The 23,611-nt window shown below is 33.1% G+C and overlaps 4 protein-coding genes across 4 annotated transcripts; all 4 read left to right on the top strand.

The window, feature by feature from the left end:
• Positions 1 to 4,713: 4,713 nt before the first annotated feature.
• On the top strand, positions 4,714 to 5,445 carry LOC127138064 (uncharacterized). The gene is made up of 2 exons (XM_051064469.1): positions 4,714 to 4,834; positions 4,946 to 5,445. The coding sequence occupies exons 1-2, from the start codon at positions 4,714 to 4,716 to the stop codon at positions 5,443 to 5,445; spliced, it is 621 nt and encodes a 206-aa protein (XP_050920426.1).
• Positions 5,446 to 7,993: 2,548 nt separating this feature from the next.
• Positions 7,994 to 8,746, top strand: LOC127138063 (secreted RxLR effector protein 161-like). Its single transcript, XM_051064468.1, has one exon. It carries the CDS (start codon positions 7,994 to 7,996, stop codon positions 8,744 to 8,746), a length of 753 nt encoding a protein of 250 aa, XP_050920425.1.
• Positions 8,747 to 10,714: 1,968 nt separating this feature from the next.
• LOC127135669 (uncharacterized) lies at positions 10,715 to 13,413 on the top strand. Its single transcript, XM_051062321.1, has 11 exons — positions 10,715 to 10,869; positions 10,980 to 11,247; positions 11,336 to 11,426; positions 11,583 to 11,710; positions 11,792 to 11,885; positions 11,999 to 12,137; positions 12,220 to 12,377; positions 12,463 to 12,583; positions 12,667 to 12,837; positions 12,945 to 13,004; positions 13,098 to 13,413. The coding sequence occupies exons 1-11, from the start codon at positions 10,729 to 10,731 to the stop codon at positions 13,254 to 13,256; spliced, it is 1,530 nt and encodes a 509-aa protein (XP_050918278.1). The 5' UTR covers positions 10,715 to 10,728; the 3' UTR covers positions 13,257 to 13,413.
• A 1,726-nt stretch (positions 13,414 to 15,139) lies between these two features.
• On the top strand, positions 15,140 to 20,730 carry LOC127138062 (uncharacterized). Its single transcript, XM_051064467.1, has 7 exons — positions 15,140 to 15,419; positions 15,524 to 15,965; positions 16,091 to 17,004; positions 17,084 to 18,304; positions 18,892 to 19,110; positions 19,189 to 20,046; positions 20,150 to 20,730. The coding sequence occupies exons 1-7, from the start codon at positions 15,140 to 15,142 to the stop codon at positions 20,728 to 20,730; spliced, it is 4,515 nt and encodes a 1,504-aa protein (XP_050920424.1).
• Positions 20,731 to 23,611: the final 2,881 nt, after the last annotated feature.

Here is a 23,611-nt window from a genome sequence, read left to right as displayed (position 1 = left end):
TAATTGAATTCATAAACATTTTGAAGTTTTGCATGAGAATTTAAATGTGCCTGAATATTGTGAATGCTGAACCATGTAATTATGTGTTGGATGCCATAAGCCATGCCGCAGGTTGAAGTCATACTATTCTGAAATTCAAAACCCGCAGCCGCTCGCTAGCACATCGCTAAGCGAGCATGTAGCGAGTATTCGCTAGGCCGTCGCTAGGCGAGGCAGGCGCGAACCTGACAGTAGCCAACTTTTCTGTTATGACTTTTCATTCATGTTTTATCATAGCCAGGCATTTTTTATTTGATCCTATTACTGTTGTGATTTCTTTTGCGGTGTAATCCTCGATTGCACCCTGATTTGGTATGCTAACCCGTTTGTTGAATTTTGCAAAGGTTCATATGTCCCAGAAAAAAAGACCGCCGTTAGGTCTTCCACTTTATTTGTGGGATACCCTTGTGGAGGCCCACCCTAAATTGCTTAATTAATTTTAATGTGTTAATTTTAATAATTAATTTTAATAATTAATTTTAATGTATTAATTTTAATGTATTATTTTTAATGTATTGATTTTAATGTGGAGATTCATCATAATCACCTAATTAACTTTAAAATGCGGCCGTTAAATAAGTGATCTTGGACCTCTCTTTTGTTACCCTACGATTACGGTATAACGGTCATGTCCCGCGAATGTGGGGATACACTTAGCAATGGCCCTTCGGTTAAATCATCATAAAATAAATCATGGTCCCTCGGATGTTGCCTTCGAAAATACGATTTTGTCCCTCGATGACCCTTCGGTGTAGCCTACGGTTAAATGATGATCGCCCCTTCGAATGCTAAGGTATCCTTACAACTGTTGCCTTCAATGACCTATCGATGACCCTACGATGACCCTTAAACATCCAAAGGGTAAAATTACTTACTTCTCAATAGTAAGGACAGTTTTACCCTCATAAGGATAGGAAACGTTCATAACGACCTCAGGAAGGTATAACTCTCAATTACTGGATCATAACCTAAAACATTTTTCACCCCTCACACTTTACACTTTACAAATCCTAGAAAATCACCACTTGGTATACATTCATACTAGAATCATTACCGAGTTATATTTTTCTAAACCATTTTCAAAATCAAATGAGATAAATACTTTGTATACATTCATACGAGAATCATTACAAAGTTAAACTCTCTTTCAAACATTTTTTAAGCAATTCACCGACACTTTTCAGACAAAAATATAAGTGATTCAGTAATTAAGAGCCCATGGATAACCATGGATACAAAGGGTGCTAACACCTTCCCTTTGTATAATGTACCTCCCGAACCCAAAATCTATTGAGGTCTTTCCTGTTCTTTTCCCCCTTTCCTTATTGGATAAAAGAAAAGTCGGTGGCGACTCTTGCTATCCGCGACATTGCGATAAAAAGCAAAACACCCCAAGTCAGTTCACCGTATGACAGTTGTAACACTGAATGTGACTCTTATCTGGCTTTTGACCATCACTTATTCCTCTACCTACAACACCACCTCTTTGGTTGCCTTGGTTCCATGGTTTTCTCTAATTCTACCAGTTTCCTTCTTGCTGATCTCGACCAGTCGAATTGTTGTAACCTCCTCTGCTTTTGTTTCCATTTCAGATTCCTTTGCATTTCCTTTCTTTTGTTGATTGCGCCTGTAAAGCCATATCACTCTCCGACTTTCCTACAACTCTTTTAGCCATTCTTTGTTCATGAGATTCAAGCTTCCATTGAAGCTCTTCCTTTGTCAGTTTTGACAAATCATTCGACTCTTCTATGGATACTACCACGTGGTAGAACTTTGGAGCCAACGACCTCAAGATCTTTCCAACGACAGATCTTGATGTCAACACATCTCCACATACCTTCATTTGATTCACCAGTTTCGTAACCTTGGTGAAGAAATCAGTTATGCTTTCATTGTCTTCCATCTGAAGTAATTCATACATTCTTTTGTGAGTTTGTAACCTCACCTCTTTCACCTTTTCCACGCCTCCAAACAATTTCTTCAGAATTCCCATGCTTCTTTCGCTGACTCTGCATCACTAACCTTTTCAAAGTTACCTGCATCAACACATTGATGAATTATAAAGAGAGCTTTATAATCTTTCTTCTTCAATTATTTATGTGCAACCTTTTCTTGATCTGTCGCGTCTTCTGCAAGCGTTGCTACTCATTCCTTCACAAGATCCCAAAGATCTATATAACAGAACACAACCTTTATCTGCTTGCACCAATTCTCATAATTTTTGTTCTTGAGAATCAGAAGATTTGCTGGAAAATGCCCGTTTGGATGATTCATTGCCATGGTGTTTTTCTTCTCGCAAATCGTTTAAACCGGAGCTCTTGATATCAGATGTTGGAAATCCCCTAAAACCTATGGATAATTTCAATCAACTTGATGAAAAAGATTGTTATAACCCACACAAGAACAATTAAAAGAGAAGAACAATGGAGAAAGAAAGAAAGTAAAGAACGATGAAGGAGAAGAAGAATTAAAAATTCGACAGAGTTTCTCTCTGCCCACAAACTGTGGAAAACTTCTTATTCACTTTGCAACTGTAAAATACTGTGAATACAATGTTATGAATACTCTACTCACATCATTACAAAAATAAGGGTTACTCCCTCTATTTATAGATTTAGGTTAACTTGGTTCTGAAGCCAAAGCCCAAAATAGCTAACACTACTAAATTAGGCATAAGTCAAAATCCTGTGTGAAGCAACATGCTTCGACACTTCCACACACTAATTCAACTCAACATACTAGGTGATCCGATACTTCATTGTCCTGTCGAGCAACCTGCTTGGACACAAGGAATTACAATTCAACACTTACTAGCTTAATTGATTTATCCGTCTATAAACTAATTTGGATCAATATTTATCTATTATTTTAGAAACAAGTAATATGAGTTTAGAGTCAGAAATATGAAAGTGAAAATACAAGCACTACTACGAAAAATATATTTAACAACGGTTGATAAAGGAATACCATCACAATTGAACAATCGTTGTGAGGTAGGGCGTGGTTGTAAGTGTGTTGTCTTTTACCACAGGCGTGTGATAATTGTGATAAACTAATGAGCGCTCTATCTATCACAATAGCTAAAGTAAACAACTCTTGTGCAATAAATAATTGGTACACTACCTATCACAACGGTTATTGTAAATAACTGTAGTGAAATATTTTATTTTATTTGCTATATTACAAACATGTATTTTCTTATACTTGTATTTTATACATATATTACCTAAATATTATTTACATCAAAGTCAAAAATATTATTTACAAACATATATACATCATTGTCATATATTATTACAACCATCAAATAAAGCCAAAATCATATATTTATAAAAATCAAAATCAAAGGTATACATTAATACCTTTTTTAAGTAGCGCATTGAAAATAAACGCCCAATATCTACGGATGTCCTTTAAATAATGGGGGGAGAAATATGTCTTGTTGTTAACCGTTTCCATAAAAGTGAAGCAAATTGAAAATCACATAATTTAAAATATAATAGAAAACGTTTAAAACAATATATGTCTTGGACTGCTTTCATTTCTGGGTATGCTAGTTTAGCGCTTGTGAGGAGTGTGATGTCAAATATGGCTTGCAAATACTCTTATTACAATGTATAAAAAAAAATAGAAAAAATAACAAACTTTATTAACTTGAAAGTAAAGCTTCTTTTTATTTAGAAAACATACGAAGCTTGGAAGAAGTTAGATAAAAGTCCTTCCATTAGTATAAAATCCAAACAGAAAGATAGTTTCAAACACTTTAGTTATAAATAATCATTAAAAACCAAGACAAACTTTACACCTAAATGAAGACCAAACCTGATTAAGTACGGACATACTACCGTCATATTTTCTACAGACAAATTTTTTTCATTAAGGTAGTAAATATAACCCAACCAGTAGCAAACAAATGATATGTCAGTTAGCATATTAGTTACGTGGATAATTATAAGTACCATGGCATTCTTAATTTTTACGGTTTCCACTTTTAAAGCACAAACTTTGAACATGACAAACTAACAAGAATGAGTTGCAAGACTCATTTACTGATGAACAACACCAGCTCCAATTAAACAATACATATAAGGATTAGACAAAATATAAGCAAGAAAACTCAAATATATTTAGTCCAAAAAATTTAGACAAAACATATTTTGCTCATAACCTCTAACTATATATATTATTATTATTATTATTTTTTTTTTTACCATGACATGTACAAATGATACGCTCCATTGACAAGGTGGGAATGTGGCATCGTTTGCCTTGTTGAAATATTAAATTTGATTTGTGTCTAATCTTATTATTTGATTTTTTGGCTTAGTTATTTTGGGCTTAATTTATTTTGCGTAATATCTTTAGAAAAGTCTTATAGTATTTGGAGTGTCTAGATATTTCTTAGTATTGTAATATTTTCTAGAATACTCTTTGAATGTCTAGAGTTGAGAACTCTCTAGAATTAGTGTGTCTAGAGTTCTCCTTAGAGTACTATAAATAGATGTAATCCTACACTTTTGCATCAAGAAAAAATACAAAATTCTCTCTTCCATAAATAATTATCTTACCTACCAAGTTTCTATTCAAGCCTCTAATATTCCCACACACTTTCCCTAAACACAAAAATAGTTTATTTCCAATAAAGTGGCATAAGAGCTTCAAGGTCCTAAAAAAATGGCGAATGGAGGTTTCCCTTTCCAAATGCCGATGCTCACAAAGAACAACTATGACAATTGGAGTATCAAGATGAAGGCGCTACTAGGAGCTCAAGATGTGTGTGATATCGTTGAGAAAGGTTTAAAGGAGTAAGATGAAGCCTCGCTAAGTCAAGGTGTAAAGGAGACGAAGGAGTCAAGAAAGAGAGACAATAAAGCTCTCTTCCTTATTTATCAATCGGTGGATGAAGATACATTTGAGAAGATCTCCAACGCAACGACGACCAAAGAAGCATATGACAAACTTCAAACTTGCAACAAAGGAGTGAAACAGGTGAATATGATTCGTCTTCAAACTCTTAGAGGTGATTTTGAACGTTTATTTATGGAAGAGTCTAAGTCAATTTCTAATTATTTTTCTCGAGTATTGACCGTAGTTAATCAACTTAAAAGAAATGGCGAAGATGTTAATGCGGTGAAAGTCATGGAGAAAATACTTCGTATTTTCAATCCAAGTTTTGACTTCATTGTAACCAACATTGAAGAAAATAGAGATTTAAATACCATGATTATTGAACAACTCATGGGTTCCTTACAAGCATACGAAGAAAAACAAAAGAGAAAAATTAAACAAAAGGAGGCTATGGAAAAACTACTACAAATCAACATAAAGAAAACAAATTATGCGAATTATAAGAGTCAAAGAGGACGAGGTCATGTCCACGATTGTGGGCGTGGACGAGGACATTGAGGAGAAGGAAGAGGCAGTTACAACAACTAATCTAACAATAGAGAAAGAAGTTGTAATCCACAAGCAACAAGAGGTCGTGGAAGAGGAAATTCATGGTCGAGGTGTGACAAATCACAAATCAAGTGCTTCAACTGCAACAAGATCGGTCACTATGCATCTGAGTGTAGATTCTCGAAAAAAGTTATGGAGAAAGCTACCTTTGTAGAAGAAAAAGGCGGAGAAGAAGAAACTTTGTTGCTCGCGTGCCAAAACCAAGTTGAAGAGAAAAGAAACAAATTGTACCTCGACACCAACGCAAGCAATCACATCTGCGACGATCGAAGCATGTTCGTAGAGATCAATGAAGCGACAACTGACAATGTCTCATTTGGAGATGACTCAAAGATACCGGTCAAAGGAAAAGGTAAAATTCTTATATGCTTAAAGAACGTGAGTCATCAATTCATATCCAATGTCTATTATGTTCCTAACATGAAGAATAATATTTTGAGCTTGAGACAATTATTAGAGAAAAGATATGACATCCACTTGAAAGAACATAGTATTTTCTTAAGAGATTGTTGATATAACTTGATTGCTAAGGTGCCTATGTCAAATAATAGAATGTTCCTCTTGAACATTCAAAATGATGTTGTAAAGTGTCTCAAGACTTGCTATACCGACTTTTCGTGATTATGGCATCTACGATTCAGACATCTCAACTTAGGCAGTCTAAAATATTTGTCAAAGAAGGAAATGGCGAGAGGCTTTCCTAGTATAAACCACCCATACCAACTACGTGAAGGATGTCTAGTTGGGAAGTAATTCCGAAAAAGCTTTCCAAAGGAATCAACGTCAAGAGAGACAAAACCACTAGAGCTCATACACAATGATGTTTGTGGACCAATCAATCCAAACTCTTTTGGTAAGAGTAAATACTTTATCCTCTTTATTGATAATTATTCTAGAAAAACATGGGTTTATTTCTTGAAGGAGAAGTCAGAAGTGTTTGAAAACTTTAAGAAGTTCAAAGCCCTTGTGGAGAAAGAAATTGGTATTTCCATTAAGGCCATGAGATCTGACAGAGGAGGAGAGTTCTTTTCAAATGAGTTCCATAAATATTGTGAAGACCATGGAATCCTCCGCCCACTAACAGTGCCAATATCACCACAACAAAATGGAATAGCAAAGAGAAAGAATCGGACCATGCTTAACATGGTGCGAAGCATGCTTAAGATCAAGAAGATGCCTAAAGAGTTTTGGGCCTAAGTAATGGCATGTGCGGTTTATCTAACAAACTGCTCCCCAACAAGAAACGTGCATGAGAAGACACTACAAGAAGCATGAAGTGGAAGGAATCCTGGGATCTCTCACCTCAAAGTGTTTGGAAGCATTGCCTATACTCATGTTCCTGATGAAAGGAGAACAAAGCTCGAAGATAAAAGTCAGAAGTATGTATTCGTCGGTTACGACTCAAGCTCCAAAGGGTACAAGCTCTATAATCCAAATAGTGGAAATATCGTCATAAGTCGTGATGTGGAGTTCGAAGAAAAAGATTGTTGGGATTGGAGTGTTTAAGAAGACAGGTACGATTTTCTTCCTTACTTTGAAGAAGAAGACGAAATGGAACAACCAATGATAGAGGAAACTATTACACCACCGGCCTCACCGACACCATGGTTGGATGAAACAAGCTCAAGTGAGAGGACACCACGACTAAGGAGTATTGAAGAGCTTTATGAGGTAACCGAAAACATAAATAACATTAACCTTTTTTTTCCTTTTGGGTAATTGCGAGCCTCTAAGCTATCAAGAAGCAGTTGAAAACATAAAGTGGAGAGACACCATGGAAGAAGAAATCAAGTCAATCACGAAGAATGATACATGGGAACTTACTACACTTCCACGAGGACACGAAGCAATCAGAGTAAGATGGGTGTACAAAGAGAAGAAGAATGCAAAAGGAGGCGTGGAGAGATACAAAGAAAGATTGGTGGCGAAAGGTTATAGTCAAAGACAAGGAATTGACTATGATAAGGTATTTTCCCTCGTTGCTCGTCTTGAAACTATTAGACTGATCATTTCTTTGGCATCCCAAAATGAATGGAAGATCTATCAAATGGATGTGAAGTCGACCTTCTTAAATGGTTTTCGCGAAGAAGTTTATATCGAGCAACCATAAGGCTATGAAGTAAAAGTGAAAGAAGAAAAAGCCTTGAAGTTGAAGAAGGCATTGTACGGACTCAAGCAAGCACCGAGAGCTTGGAATGTTCAAATCGACAAGTACTTTCAAGACAAGAACTTCATCAAGTGTCCATATGAGCATGCACTCTATATTAAAGCGCAAAGTGGAGATATTTTGATTGTGTGCTTATATGTTGATGACTTGGTCTTCACAGGAAATCATTTAAGCATGTTCGAAGAGTTCAAGAAAGACATGTCAAATGAATTTGAGATGACAGATATGGGTCTCATGGAATATTATCTCGACATCAAAGTAAAGCAAGAAGACAAATGAATTTTTATCACCCAAGAAGGGTATGCCAAAGAAGTCCTTAAGAAGTTCAAGATGGATGATGCCAATCCAGTTGGCACCCCGATGGAATGTGGCAGCAAGTTGAGTAAGCATGAAAATAGAGAGATTGTTAATACAACTCTTTACAAAAGTTTGGTTAGAAGTCTGCGTTACTTGACAAGTACAAGGCTGAATATTCTCTATGATGTAGGAGTCGTAAGTCGCTACATGGAAGCTCCAACAACAACTCACTTCAAGGCGACAAAAAGAATCCTTCGATACATCAAAGGTACAACAAACTTTGGCTTGCACTATTACTCTTTTAACAATTTTGAAATTATTGGCTATAGTGATAGTGGTTGGAGTGGAGACTTGGATGATAAAAAGAACACTACTGGTTTTATGTTCTTTATGGGAGACACTGCTTTCACTTGGATGTCAAAGAAGCAACCTATCATCACACTGTCAATTTGTGAAGCTGAGTATGTTGCTGCCACATCATGTGTTTGTCATGCAATTTGGCTAAGGAATTTGTTGAAAGAGTTAAAAACTCCACAAGAAGATCCTGTCGAAATATGTGTTGACAATAAATCAGCACTTGCTTTGGCAAAGAATCCTGTATTTCATGAAAGAAGAAAGCACATCGACACCCGTTACCACTTCATAAGAGAATGCATCGAGAAGAAGGAGGTGAAATTGAAGTATGTGATGTCTAGAGATCAAACTGCCGGCATTTTCACCAAGCCACTCAAATTGGAAACTTTCATGAAGCTAAGGAATATGCTTGGAGTCACAAATCAAGTTTAAGGGGGGATGTTGAAATATTAAACTTGATTTGGGTCTAACCTTATTATTTGATTTTTGGGCTTAGTTATTTTGAGCTTAATTTATTTTGGGTAATGTCTCTAGAAAAGTCTTGTAGTATTTGGAGTGTCTAGATATTTCTTAGGATTGTAATGTTTTCTAGAATACTCTTTGAATGTCTAGAGTTGATAACTCTCTAGAATTAGTGTATCTAGAATTCTCCTTAGAGTACTATAAATAGATGTAATCCTACACTTTTGCATCAAGAAAAAATACAAAATTCTCTCTTCCATAAATAATTCTTCTACCTATCAAGTTTCTATTCAAGCCTCTAATATTCCCACACATTTTCCCTAAACACAAAAAAGGTTTATTTCCAACATGCCTGTTTTCATGGGATGACGTTACTTGGCTTCTAGGAGACATCTTCATCAACTATATAATCTCTTCAATGTTGGTTAAACACCTTTTAATGATAATGTTGGAAGTGAATGATCTTTCATTGACAGAAACATTCTCCCCGTTCATGGCAGGAGCAACCTCCGCCACTCGACGACCACGAGTATTCTTTAGCTCCATGAATATGCAAAAGCTTTATTTCTCACACGCATTTAGTCTTTTCTTTTATCATGATTGAAACAAGGTTTAAAAAAAATGATATTAGTAGGTATGGATACAAGTCTTGGTTTGTTTCTTTTTGAGACTTTCATTTTCTAGATCTAGAGCTTGGTTAGATATTCATTGTTTCTTCTCTTGAGGGAGATATCATATGGATGTCTATGGTTAAATTTAAGTTTTGATGTTGTTGTCATTCTCATGGAGAATTAAATTTAAATTGGTTGTAATTGATTCTTAAAAATGGGATTCTTAAATATGGGTACTGTTTTTATCATATTTAAAAGAATTTGGGGAGGTACCCCGCAATTTAATGTAGTTTTTTTTAAATTTTATTTAAGTTTTATGGCGTGGCATATAATGTGGCGTGTTTGGTCAACTTATGTTAGTTTAAATAGATGGTAGGGACTAAAAGTGTGAACGGAAAATTTTAAGAGAATCATTATTTGAAGAAAATTTTTATATGGATTAAAACTGAATGATGAGTTATTTATTGGGATGAAAAATATATTTAACCCTAACTTGTTTTATCTTATATTCAAGTGGATTGTTCGTTGGATGTGTCATGAAGACGATTTTTTTTTTCTTTTAAAATCGTGGGAAGAAAAACTCTTTTGATTTGTTTTTTTTTATTGTCTTGAGAGAGGATCATATAATGAATGTGGTGCGGTCGGATGCCTTTTTGCTAAGCCACAAGTTACAAAATATAGTAGGTTTTTTTAGGGTTAACATTCTAATTAATTTTAAAATGCCCTTGCATATTTGTTAGCTGATCAAAATGAATCTAATATCTAACTAATAAAAACAATCCCTAATTACTCTCTAATTTACCCTTTTGATCAAATCTATTTTTAACTAAAACAAAAGGGCATTACTGACTTTTTCAAAATTCCTAAACTATTAGAGATTTGGCAATTAATTTTGCTGAGGTGTCATTTCTTAGTTTATTCTCACATATATGGTTTATACAAAATACAAAATGGGATACACGAGGAACGCTTTGGGATACGCAGACACCAATTCATTTTATGCCTCTTTGAATTCCAATTCAATTTGGAAAATTGAGTTTCATTTATAATTGTTTTGGGAATTAGAAAACCCTATCTACACCATGGCTTTACAAATTCATTCTTCTTCCCCTTTCAACTCATTCATGATATCTTTTTGTTTCCCCTTTCAATTCATTCACAAATTGAAAACCTATTTTCGTCACTCATTCATAAATTCTTTCTTCTTCCTCTTTCAACTTTTCCATTCGGTAAACTCCATAACCTTTCCACAATTTCATTGATAATCATGTTTCTTCTATTTTTTGAACGTATTGTAACCTACTAATTAGGTTTCAGATTTTTTCAGAATTTACATCAACGATGGCGCGACCGATTGAATCCGTGATGGACATTAACGATTCTAAAGATTTGTGGAAGATTGCTGTTCGTTGTAGACATCTCTGGACTGTGAGAAGTTCGTCAAACAAAGAACACCTTGAACTAATTTTGGTTGATTCTAAGGTATTATTTTCACTGTTAGTTGTTTATGTTATAATTTTCGTACTTATTTCTATATAGTTAATGATTATCTGAAACAAATTTGGCACATTTTTATTTTTTATGATTAAAAGCTGGATATGATACAAGCAATTGTACCATCCCATCTGGTGTCGAAATATGTGGGCGATCTTGCCGTAGGAGCTTCATATATCATGCAGAACTTTAAAGTCTCAAACAACGATTTCTCCTTTAAGTCTACTACTCATGGATACAAGTTGGTATTTTGTGGTTCAACTTATGTTAAGAAAACGGAGCTCCCGGAGATTCCTATAGATTATTTCAACATTCTTGGTTTGGCGTCCATTGCTGATGGAAAATTCCAGCCTAATGTATTGGTTGGTACGTTGATATTTATATATATATTATTCATCTATTTTATTTGGATTATCTTGTATGTATGCTTACATTGTTAATCAAACATTTGAAGACATAGTTGGAGGAGTTACTGAAATTCTGCAGACTCAGATAAACTCAGATAACAACAAAAGCAAGTTTGTGTTTATGATCACTGACATGAGGTATGAAAACATTTGAGTTCGTATACTCAAAAAACTATTTACATTGTATTCGTTTCCTTTTTGTTGGTTTCCATTCTGTTAAAAATCATAAAGTGTTTTGCTTTTGTTTGTTGTGGTGTAATTGAACCACAACATCTTTGCTTTTTTTATTGGTAGCAAAATTGTCGTGCAGTGTACACTATGGGGTAATTTTGCATTGCAATTTTATGAATACTACAAGAATCATGGGGAAGATGTGAACATTGTTTTTCTATTACAAAACGCAAGGATAAAGGCTGCGCAAGGTAAACGTTATCGTGTTTTGTTGATAATTAAAATACCCAATGTATTTGCTTCATTATGCTGATATTTAGTTGGTGTTGAAGGAGGTTTTCCTTTAAATGTATCCAATGCTTGGAGTGGCACAAAGCTGATCATTAATGATATTAGTAATGTTGAAATTAAGAAGCTGAAGGATAGGTATTTCACAAACATCTTGGCGTATCAGATTTCCCTTATGATTTTTTCGTACAATGTCGTACATGGTGATAGAATTTTACTCTATATTGATTCTTTTATATAATGACTCGCAGCCTAAATGCTGAACTGCCAAAGCTTTCTTCATCAAGTTTGCAAGTTGAAACAACTCAAACCTCACAGTATTCCGATTTTGATAAATTTATATGGAAGGCCGAAGTCATTAGTTTGGCTGAGATCGCGATGCTTAAACAAGTATGCAGGCTGCACATGAAACTTTAATCTGTTCTTAATCTTTATGTTATTTATATAATATAAGTGAAAATTCATTTTACAGGAAACAACATGTGTCACCATAGCGAAGTTGGAGAAGTTTGAAGTTGGTAATTCCGGTTGGTATTACGATGGTTGTGCCGAATGTACCAAGAGCGTCGCTGTAAAAGATGGCAAACTTAAGTGCTATGCAAATCACATAAGTTCTGAACCCGTGCCAAGGTATTCATTCATCGTTGTGTTTTGAAACTGTTTCAATAGGAGTTATAAATTGAGTTCAATCTATTTAAATGGGATTTATATATAGGTACAAGCTTGAAGTGTTGGGAGTTGATGGTAAATTCAAGTCCCGTTTCGTCTTTTGGGATAGTGACTGTTTCAAGTTAATTGGAAAATCTGCTCTACAGATGAAAAATGAATTAGTGGAGGTGATATGAGTGTCTTCAAATGTTGTACAAGAAATTGCTAATAATATATTTTGTTAATATGTATAATTTTTGCTGAAATTTAGGCCGGTGAAGACAATCCGTTAGAATTCCCTTTTGGTCTTGATGCTATGTTGAAGAAGGAGTTGGCAATTAGAGCTGTTTTTCAACCGAAATTTAATCGTCTTTCGGTTATTAGCTTTAAAGACGATGAAGATTCACGTAAGAAAGTTAAGGACACCTTCAAGTCTCATGAGGTATGTATTAACATATTATTGGCAAATGTTTCAATCTCATTGATTTGTATCTTAATTCTGATTTGAGTTAACAAAAATACCCTAATAATTCCATTATCTCTCTGCAGGATGTATCAAAAATTCCAATTTCATTGTCTTCCTCACAAGATGATATGAAGAGTTTATCGGTAAGTTATATTTTATATTTTATATCTTATATCGAATTAGTTGTCATATATTCCTGCTTTCAATATCTAATTGAAGACACACATGATTTTCAGGAACCTTTATCTGTATCTGCTGATTTCGACCCCAATGCTGCGAATTCTGTGATGACCCCCTGTAAACGTATAAATCCTGAAGCGTCAGAAGATGTTGAAAGTGTTCAACTTTCCTCTACGAAGACGATGAAACCTGTAAAAAAGGAAGATGGTCGATAGATGATGATTGAGTTATTTGTAATATTTCATGGAATTTCATAGTTTTGATTTTGTTATATTTTAGTTTTAAATCGACAAATGTTTCAAGACAATCCAAACTATTTGGAAGTTGATTTTTTGTCTATCTTATGCGTTTCAATTATGATGTTTTTGGTTCTTCAAACAAATATATCAGAAATAATGTTATAGTTGTTTGGATTAAATCCTGATTCTCATCATGGAAATAATATATCTCTTATGTGAGACACATTTTAGGATCAAGTTTTATAATTGAAGCACTGTTGTAACAGTATTTTGTTGTAGCAACATTTAATAGTCTATAAAACTACAGGGTAATAAATTATTATTTTTTCTATGGCCAGGATATTAAAAAAATGTCATTTTCATCCGTTTGAACTTTAGCAAATTTTTTAGTATAACTTTACATATTTTTAAATATTCTTTATACTTTAGCAAATTTTAAAATAATCTTTTTATAAGTAATTAAATTTTTTAGTATAACTTTACATATTTTTAAATATTCTTTATACTTTAGCAAATTTTAAAATAATTTTTTTTATAAGTAATTAATTTTTTTTTATAAGGTCAGAGGGAGTATATATTTTTTATCTTACTTGCTTAGTCTTTAAATCTTCTATTAGATATTTAAAGTAGATTAGCCAATTGTTTGTAAAAAGTGAAAGTTTGATGTGATATTACAATGTGTCTTATAGGTAGTGTAGCTATGTTGTAGTATTGAATGATGAGAATATAAAATAAGTGTCACTATAAGGTTTTGCATGTGTCAATATTACTTCTAATGCACACAAAAACTTTTCATGTTTTCCAATGCTTCTGCGTTTTACAATGCTAAGATTATAATGAGTTATGCATGCTTTTTTTACTTTTTAAGTGTGTCTTTTAGTCTACCTATGTACCATTAATCATAACTCTATATTATAATAATGTCTTATATATATAATTAGAAAACCAATACCACATAATATATTGAATAGGCTTACCAATTATTAATGTAACAAAAACTAATTATTAAACCAATACCAAATGATATTTTAAACCATTTTCTTTTACTGTATGAATATACTACTATATGATTTAATTTATAAGACTAATTTTTTAAAAAAAGAACATTAAAACTTGCATGACTATTAGCTTTTAGGTTCATGACTTTTACTCTAATTGTTCTTGCGGCATGTTATAGGTAGAAGCTTTGTTCCTGTTAGAATGGCTACCACCCAAACATAAAGATTTCCAACTTTTGTTATATTCTAACATGGTTTCTATTCTTCTTAAGATAATCTGATATCATCATCTACATTCACTACAATTCTCCAACAAAATGGAACCACCTTGCTAACTCCAATAAAGAAATTGCAGCTTTGGCACGACGTAAAAGGAAGCAAATTCTTAAAGATAGAAGATCGAAAAAACTCCGAAACATAGATAACTTTTATAACCACTATGAAGCTTCTCAGATGTACTACGCTCCATCGAGGCCAATCATCAGAACACCACTGTCTAATATAACTTCAATTATTCTTAATGAAAGAAATATGTTTTCACATTCTCCTGGAATTGCAACAGGCAGTGGTATTTCAATGAAGAATTTTGAAAGTGTCTCTACAAAACAGGCTGCGGCTTTTGCACGGGAAAGGAGAAAACAAATTCTGCAAAGAAGAATCTCACAATCTCATGATGAGAACTTTGACAAGAATTCTCCAAGTTGTTTCAGGATCAATACTCCATCATTTACTCATTTAGTAACACCACCTTCCAATATAACTTCTCCACATTCTAATGCAAGAAACTTGAACATGAGTGCGCAACCAAGTACTTCTGCTTACAAATCCAAAAAATAACTGAATGTGGGTGCTATTCAATCCATGAGTGTGAAACTTTTAAATTATTTTGCCAATGAGAATCATGATCCCTCTTCTTCATCCACACCCAATTCTCCTGTACATGATGCATCTACTTTCAATTCTGTTCCAAATTTTAACATTGCTATGCATAACTCTGTTGATGATACATCCACTGATGATTCTATCAGTGACAGCTCTTGCGAATTTAATGTTGCAGATGGAAATTATGATTCCAGTTCCAGTCTTGATGGTGACGAAGCCTTTCAATACAATTCCTCATCAATTGATTCTTGCAATATTGGTATGTTTAACTCTAACATTTGTTTTACTTATAACTTTTCATTTAACAGACTTAGCAAATTTAATAAATGCATTATAATATTCAAAAACGTTTCTTTTAAATAGATTATTCTGATATTGGTGATCCTACGGTTGAGTGCACACATTGTGGAGCACTTATGTGGTATCAAGAAAAAACGAAGAAAGGAAAGAATTGTTCAGTTCCTAAGTTCCAACTATGTTGCGGAAACGGAAAAGTTGTTTTGCCACTTTTGAAAACACCACCATTATTACTTCGGCGTTTATTGTTTGATAATAGCGAAAGCGAAAGTATAAATTATCAGCAATATTGTCGATTGTACAACATGATATTTGCTTTTACATCATCGGGTATGAAGGTCGACAACAGATTTCAAGATGGAAGGGGACCACCTAATCTAAGAATACATGGACAAGTCTGCCATCGGATTGGGAGCATGCTTCCTTTACCTGGAGAATCTCCAAAGTTTGCTCAACTATACATTTTCGACACCGACAATGAGGTTCAGAATAGAATTGAAGCAATAGGGTGAGTTTATATTCTTCATACGATTTACTTCATGATTAAAAATTCCATAATTCTAAAAAATATGCCATCACAGTATACTATTAATAGATTTTGAATAGACTAACCTTTGGAAAATCAATATGCAGGAACAACCCCTATATTATTCCAGATACTGTTAAAAGATTGAAGCTTATGTTGGATAAGTTCAACACACATGCTAAGTCTTTTAGGATGGCAGCAGATAGATTGAAAAATTGCAGTTTACCTGATCTTAAGTTGAAATTAATCTCTGACAGATCAACAGACGGCAGGATCTACAACCATCCAACTGTTTCAGAGGTCGCCGCACTTATCGTTGGTGATGTTGATACAGGTCATAAAAGAGATATTCTTCTTGAGAGACAGAGTGGACAACTGAAAAGAATAAGTGAGTTTCATCCAAGTTATTTGTCATACCCGTATCCACTGTTGTTTCCTTACGGTGAAGATGGATTTAGAGTTGGCGTTCTTCTTAGGGAAACTAATTCAAAAAAACCAATGAAGAGGAATAAGCTTACAATTAGAGAATGGCTTGCTTTTAGGATTCAATCTAGGAATAATGAAGCACAAACACTATTACTGTCAAGAAGGTTGTTTCAACAATTCTTGGTTGATGGATTTACGATGATGGAGTCCCAAAGATTAAATTATATAAGAAAACATCAAAAAAGGTTGCGTGTTTCTAAATATGGCAATTTGAATGATGGAGAACAGAATGCCAACACTCAAGGTTCCAACAAAGGTAAAAGAGTCGTTTTACCGTCGACTTATGTTGGAAGTCGAAGGTTCATGGAACAACTTTATTTTGATGGCATGGCTATTTGTAGTCACTTTGGTTTTCCGGATCTTTTTATCACATTTACTTGCAATCCTAACTGGCCTGAAATTCAGAGATTGGTTGCCAAAAATAACTTGAATTCTCAAGATCGTCCGGATATCATTTCTAGAGTCTTCAAGATTAAGTTTGATGAGTTGTTGTGTGACCTAACAAAAAAGCATGTGTTAGGGAGAGTTGTTGCATGTAAGTTTTAATTCTAATTATTTTATCTAATGATATACGTATTATCCGAATATTTAATGATAAACTTATTTTATTGCAGATATATACACAATTGAATTTCAAAAGCGGGGTTTACCACATTCCCATATCCTTCTATTCTTGCATCCCTCCAGCAAGTATCCAACTCCAGATGATATAGACAAGATCATTTCAGCAGAGATACCAACAGAACAAGATGATAAGCCACTATATGATTTGGTAAAGACACATATGATCCATGGTCCATGTGGTATAGCAAACAGGTCTTCACCCTGCATGAAAGATGGAAAGTGCTCAAAATACTTTCCCAAAAAGTTTCAGCCCCAGACCATTGTTGATCAAGATGGATATCCTATGTACCGAAGAAGAGAAACCGGTAATACGGTTATGAAAAAACAAGTTCAACTTGATAACAGGTATGTAGTTCCTTATAATCCATATTTGTTGAAAAAATATCAAGCACACGTCAATATGGAGTGGTGTAATCAGAGTACTTCTATTAAGTACTTATTCAAGTATATTAACAAAGGTTATGATAGAATTACTGCTGCGGTTGTTCAAACTGAATCTGATGGAACTTCGGTCATAAGAAATGTTGATGAAATCAAGCAATATCTTGATTGTAGATATGTCTCACCAAGTGAAGCGTGTTGGAGGCTTTTTTCATTTCCTATTCATGGTAGGTCACCAGCAGTTGAGAGGTTGTACTTCCATCTTGAGGGAGATAATTCTGTTTACTATACTGATTATGAATTGATTGATGAGGTGCTTGACAAACCAAGTGTGAAAGAATCAATGTTTACGGCGTGGATGGAAGCAAACAAAATATACTTTGAGGCACAAAATTTAACTTACTCTCAATTTCTGACGAAGTTTGTATATGATAGAAGATATAGACGGTGGAGACCACGAAAAAGGGGTCATACTATTGGCCGCCTAATTTGGGTTCCTCCAAGTACCGGTGAGTTGTATTATTTGAGAATGATGCTGACAGTTGTCAAGGGCCCTACTTGCTATGAAGATATAAAATTCGTTGATGGAAAGGTTCAGGATAGCTTTAGGGATGCATGCTTCCATATGGGATTTCTTAACGATGACAGTGAATATGTTGCAGCGATAAATGAAGCAAAAGATTGGGGTTCTGGACATTTTTTGAGAAAGTTATTTGTTACGATGTTGTTATCCGGTACAGTGAATAGGCCACGTCATGTTTGGGAACAAACCTGGAGGACTTTATCTGACGGTATTTTATATCAACAAAGACAGAATACTAATAGAAGAGGTAAATTTCCATTGTTTGTTTTTCCTTTGAAGAAATAGTTTTGGTCTGCACTATATGCAATAGTCTGAATATTTATTTAACTTATTTTATTTTATAGAGAATGTCTTTACTAATTATCAAAATATTTTATATCTTTCATATATGAATTTGTGTTGACCCATATGTTTTATATTAATTAATTAGCTCTGCGCATCATAAAACTAAGTGTAAACAGAATTTGATTAATATTACATCATACATTATATGTTAACTATTAAGTAACTAATGGCAGACATGATTAAGATACATACAATACCTATTTGTTAAATATTACCTAACAATTCATATATATCCTACATTTTGTAAGTATGTTGTTCCTTACAGGAACATTATATGCATTCATATTCCTAACTAATTAAAATACAATTTTGTGTTGAATTTGATCTTCAAATTTTAGAATAATGTTTCTAAGCTGAATCTAACTACTTATCTAATGCTATCCGTTGAAATTTTTGTAATAATATTAGATATACACTTTCAGGTTGTATATGTATTTTATGATATATATTCAAATTGTTACTATATAACTGCTTATAAAATGTTGACAGAATTGCAACTATCAGACACTGAGTTAAAGAATTTGACACTCATTGAGATTGAAAATATGATGCAATCAAATAGAAGAAGTTTACATGAATTTACATGTATGCCATATCCGGATAGCTATGTCACAAAGCATGTTGGCAACCGGCTGATTTACGATGAACTTGATTACAATGCTGAGAATGAGCAAAAGAATTTCGAAGAGCTTTTTCATGCACTTACAGGTGACATTTTATTTTTATTATGAATTTAAAAATCTCTTATATTTTTTCTACTTATAATTATAACTTGATAATTTAAAGATGAACAACTTGCAATATATCATACCATCATGGATGCTGTCAACAAAAAAAGAGGAGGTGTGTTTTTTTTACATGGTTACGGAGGAACCGGCAAAACTTTCATGTGGAGAACACTATCAAGTGCCCTTCGTTCACAGAAAAAAATTGTTCTTACTGTTGCTTCAAGTGGGATAGCATCATTATTATTGCCAGGTGGGAGAACCGCACATTCAAAGTTCAAAATACCCGTGCCAACACTTGACAACTCAACTTGCAATATCGACAAAGACACTGATCATTCACAACTACTTGAAGCCACCGATGTCATAATATGGGATGAAGCACCTATGTCTCATAGGCACTGCTTTGAGGCATTGGATAAAACCCTAAAAGATGTCATGAGCAAAAAGGGTTTTCAAAATGCAATTTTTGGTGGAAAGGTTGTTGTTTTCGGAGGAGATTTCCGACAGATTCTTCCAGTTGTTCCTAGAGCAAGTCGTTCTGATATTGTCCATGCATCTATTAGCTCATCCTATGTTTGGGAATATTGTCAGGTTCTAAAGCTCACAAAGAATATGAGACTTCGACATGGAAGGGATAATACAAGTTTTGATGAACTAGCAAAATTCTCAAAATGGATATTGCAAGTTGGTGATGGTAAGATTTCTGAACCAAATGATGGATTGGTTGATATAGAAATTCCAAAAGAATTATTAATTTCAAATTTTGAAGATCCAATAAGGGCTATCGTTGATTACACATATCCGAATTTGTTGGAAAAATTTCAAGATGTTACGTTCTTACAAGGAAAAGCCATTCTTGCCTCAACCATTGAAGTTGTGGATAGAATCAATCATTACATATTGGATCTGATACCAGGTAAATGTTAGTTAGCTTTTATCTTTTCTAAACATAAAACAATACACTATAGCAATTATTTTTAATAATGTTTTATGTTTTGTTTTATGAACGGATATTTCAGGGGAAGAGAAAGAGTATTTGAGTTTCGATTCAATTGATAGAACAGACACAACTTATAATGAATCTTATGAAGTTTTAACTCCTGAATTTCTTAGTAAATTAAGAACATCAGGAATTCCAAATCATAAGATCAAATTGAAGGTCGGTACACCTATTATGCTAATGAGAAATTTGGACCAGGTTGATGGACTGTGCAATGGAACAAGATTAATTGTTACAAGGTTAGCAAATCATGTCATAGAGGCAAAGATCATGTCTGGAAAGAACATAGGTAAGATTTTTTACATTCCAAGAATGTCTATGTCACCGTCTGATTCACCTTGGCCATTTAAGTTGATTCGGAGACAATTTCCAATAATTGTCTCCTATGCAATGACAATTAATAAATCCCAAGGTCAATCACTTGATAGTGTTGGATTGTACTTGCCTACTCCAGTATTTAGTCATGGTCAGTTGTATGTTGCTATTTCACGAGTTAAGAGCAAAAGTGGGCTAAAAATCCTAATCCATGACAAGGACAATTCACCGTGTTCGACTACTACAAATGTTGTGTACAAGGAGGTCTTCGAAGCACTTGGTTAACCGGTAAGCTTTTTATCTTATTATATTTTGACAACAATTTAATTACTTTATACTCTATTCAATAACTTTTTTGCTTACCTCGACTATATGAAATTAAATAAATTATCATGCTTACTGTATATGAGTCAAATGGTTCTTTTGTATGAACATCCTTCTAATGCTTTATGCTACTAATGTTATTTTACTTTTCATCTTATGAGACATTCACTTAAACTCATGAATTGTATTTGTTTGTCATGCAGGCATGCTAACCATCATGTGGTCACACACAATTCAATTGAATGAGACTACTTGATCCTCATTCGGCCAAAGACACAGTTGTTTGTTAACTTTTGATAGCAATTTTTTTACTTTGAATAATTGGACTATGGATCAAATTTCTATTGTTTTTTTTATTTAAGAATGTTTCAAATTTCAATTTATTTTAGTTTTAAATTCATTTTAGTTTTAAGATCCAGAATACTTTTCGAACTAAAGTTTACTATACTATTTGTCCAGAATAGCTATATAAATCTGCCCTTTTATTTTATCCAACATTTTCACACAAATGTTTCTCACATATTAAATGATTCATTAATTTGACAACAAAAAAATGTTCGCTCGCATATTTTATAAAAAATTTGTTTATGCAATATATTTTTAATTATATAAATATTAATGAACTTAATAAATATATATAAATTTGAAAAGTAATAGTGACAATCATATAATATAAATCCCGACGGAACCCGTGCGATAGCACGGGTATCCCACTAGTTTATAATTAATAAAATAAAATTACAAGTACTTCTAATAAAAACAAATTAAATTCAAACTGATTATTTATTCATCTTTATTTATTTTTCTCAATTATTTTGATAAAAAAATAAAAGAAATTAAAATGAAATAAAATAGATGCGCAAAATGTGGAAAAAATAGAAATGAATGCATTAAAATAATTTATGCAAAACATAATTCAGTAAAACAGACAGCCACATATCAAATATGGCAATTAAAAATACTTGGATGAAAATGCTCAGACAAATTAAAATGCGAACGAGAACGGATGTAAAAAAATAAAATGAGCATACTGAGTTAACCTATGCAAAACAAAGATAAATAAAATAGGCAGTGCAGACCCGTACTTGACATTTTTCGCCTTTTAATTTTACGTGCGATTGAAAATCGATTCAAACAATCTGTCTATACATTATTTAAAAAAATAATTTTTTCCTAAAAATAAAAAAAAAAGGTTTTTTTTTCTTCTGAAAATACGAAGAAAAACTGATAATAAATAAAATCTATTTTTTTTATAAAAAAATGATTTTTTTTCTTGAAAATAAAAAATAAAAATCTTTTTATTCTATTAAACTAGCTTACTTGGTAATTGCTAAGGATATAAGAGGTGCAGCGTTGTGGATTTATATTTGCGACTTTGTACTTTTCACCTTTAAAAAATGAACTCCAGTCATTAGACTACTTAACAACAATTTATTTTGTTTGTTAATCATTTGATTTACTTTTGTTGTAAAATTATAAGGTTTGTCCAATTTTGGCTCTGCATTTATTGTAAACAGTTGTTCTTCTGTGATATGATTCTATAATGCAGGTACAATGTTTCTGTTTTAGAAATCTGCAAAATATGGTTCTGTATTTTGTGATATGGTTATGTAGGTACAAACGAAAATATATAAAATAAAAATAAAATTCACCCCTCAATTTTTAAATAAATCTGACGTAATAATATATGACTAATACCCCTGTTTATAAATAAAATTGAGATGTTATGTTGGGCATGCCATCCAGATTTGTAAATAATAAAAATGTAGATTTTGGGGTTCGAACTCATGATCAGATAACTTACCCTTCGGTTTTTAAATAACCGAGGTGTTAAGTGACATACTTTCATATCACCCTTCATTACCTCGCCTAGGTAGTCGATGTTACATCTCTTTCGCATGCGTTGTTAAAAACTTTATTTGTAGTAGTGTCTAAATATTATCTCTATGAATGTGCATGCATATTGTGTATCTATGAAATACATCATACTAGAAAACTTTATAATGATTCAGTTTAGTTTTAAAGAATTTTATTATGGTACAATTTGGTGTGGTTCAATTATTTCCTTTACCTGAACTTTGAACAACTCTAATGTTATCCATATGAACGTGTAGAAAATTAGACCCTATTGCAATTGAAAAATCATGTAAACCTTAAATCTATCTCATAAGAGAACATTTTTAACGAATCCTAGCTCAACCAAAACACAAAGATAATCTAACTTCAGGTGGATGGGGACTGCATGAAAAAGGATAATGTATTGTACTGGTTACAAACACATGTTTCAAAGTGCAGCAAAATTTTAATCAAAAATATATAAAACACTATAAAACATATGATTAACATAACATATATAAAACATTGTGAAACACCACAAAATATATAAAAACGCCACAAAACACATGACTAACATAAAACACACATCTAAAATAGTAAACTCAAGGAAACTATATTTTTAAAAAGAGTATGATCATTGTAAACATTGCATATATGGGAAGACTACAACAATATATGGCTTATATGGGAAGACTACAACAATACATGTTCTAGTGAACACAGATGACTATATGGGAAGACTACAACAATACATGTTCTAGTGAACACAGATGACTATATGGAAAGACTACAACAATTCATGTTCTAGTGAAATTTCATTATGAATACTAACACACGTATCTTATATGGGAAAACTACAAAAATACATGTTCTAGTGAAGTTTCATTATGAATACTAACCACACATGACTTGTAAGCTTGTAACTTGTAAGTGCATCTTTTAACTACTAGTCTTTCTCTTCTCTACATAGATATGGATCGTAGTTGGATGTAAAAAAGTCGCTTAT

This window comes from Lathyrus oleraceus, chromosome 4, assembly GCF_024323335.1.
Source record: "Lathyrus oleraceus cultivar Zhongwan6 chromosome 4, CAAS_Psat_ZW6_1.0, whole genome shotgun sequence".
In the NCBI taxonomy this organism is placed as follows: Eukaryota; Viridiplantae; Streptophyta; class Magnoliopsida; order Fabales; family Fabaceae; genus Lathyrus; species Lathyrus oleraceus.
Note: the sequence above shows the minus strand (reverse complement) of the source record. Positions and strands in the feature narration are given on the sequence as shown.

What these genes read in the sequence shown, in the direction of transcription:
- LOC127138064 (XM_051064469.1), top strand. Translation starts at nt 4,714, where the DNA reads ATGGCGAATGGAGGTTTCCCTTTCCAAATGCCGATGCTCACAAAGAAC. An exon ending in GTGTGATATCGTTGAGAAAG is followed by an intron (nt 4,835 to 4,945) that starts GTTTAAAGGAGT and finishes CGGTGGATGAAG; the next exon opens with ATACATTTGAGAAGATCTCC.
- LOC127138063 (XM_051064468.1), top strand. Translation starts at nt 7,994, where the DNA reads ATGGATGATGCCAATCCAGTTGGCACCCCGATGGAATGTGGCAGCAAG.
- LOC127135669 (XM_051062321.1), top strand. Translation starts at nt 10,729, where the DNA reads ATGGCGCGACCGATTGAATCCGTGATGGACATTAACGATTCTAAAGAT. An exon ending in AGATCGCGATGCTTAAACAA is followed by an intron (nt 12,138 to 12,219) that starts GTATGCAGGCTG and finishes TTCATTTTACAG; the next exon opens with GAAACAACATGTGTCACCAT. An exon ending in AGTTCTGAACCCGTGCCAAG is followed by an intron (nt 12,378 to 12,462) that starts GTATTCATTCAT and finishes ATTTATATATAG; the next exon opens with GTACAAGCTTGAAGTGTTGG.
- LOC127138062 (XM_051064467.1), top strand. Translation starts at nt 15,140, where the DNA reads ATGAGTGTGAAACTTTTAAATTATTTTGCCAATGAGAATCATGATCCC. An exon ending in ACAGAATACTAATAGAAGAG is followed by an intron (nt 18,305 to 18,891) that starts GTAAATTTCCAT and finishes AAATGTTGACAG; the next exon opens with AATTGCAACTATCAGACACT. An exon ending in CATATTGGATCTGATACCAG is followed by an intron (nt 20,047 to 20,149) that starts GTAAATGTTAGT and finishes CGGATATTTCAG; the next exon opens with GGGAAGAGAAAGAGTATTTG.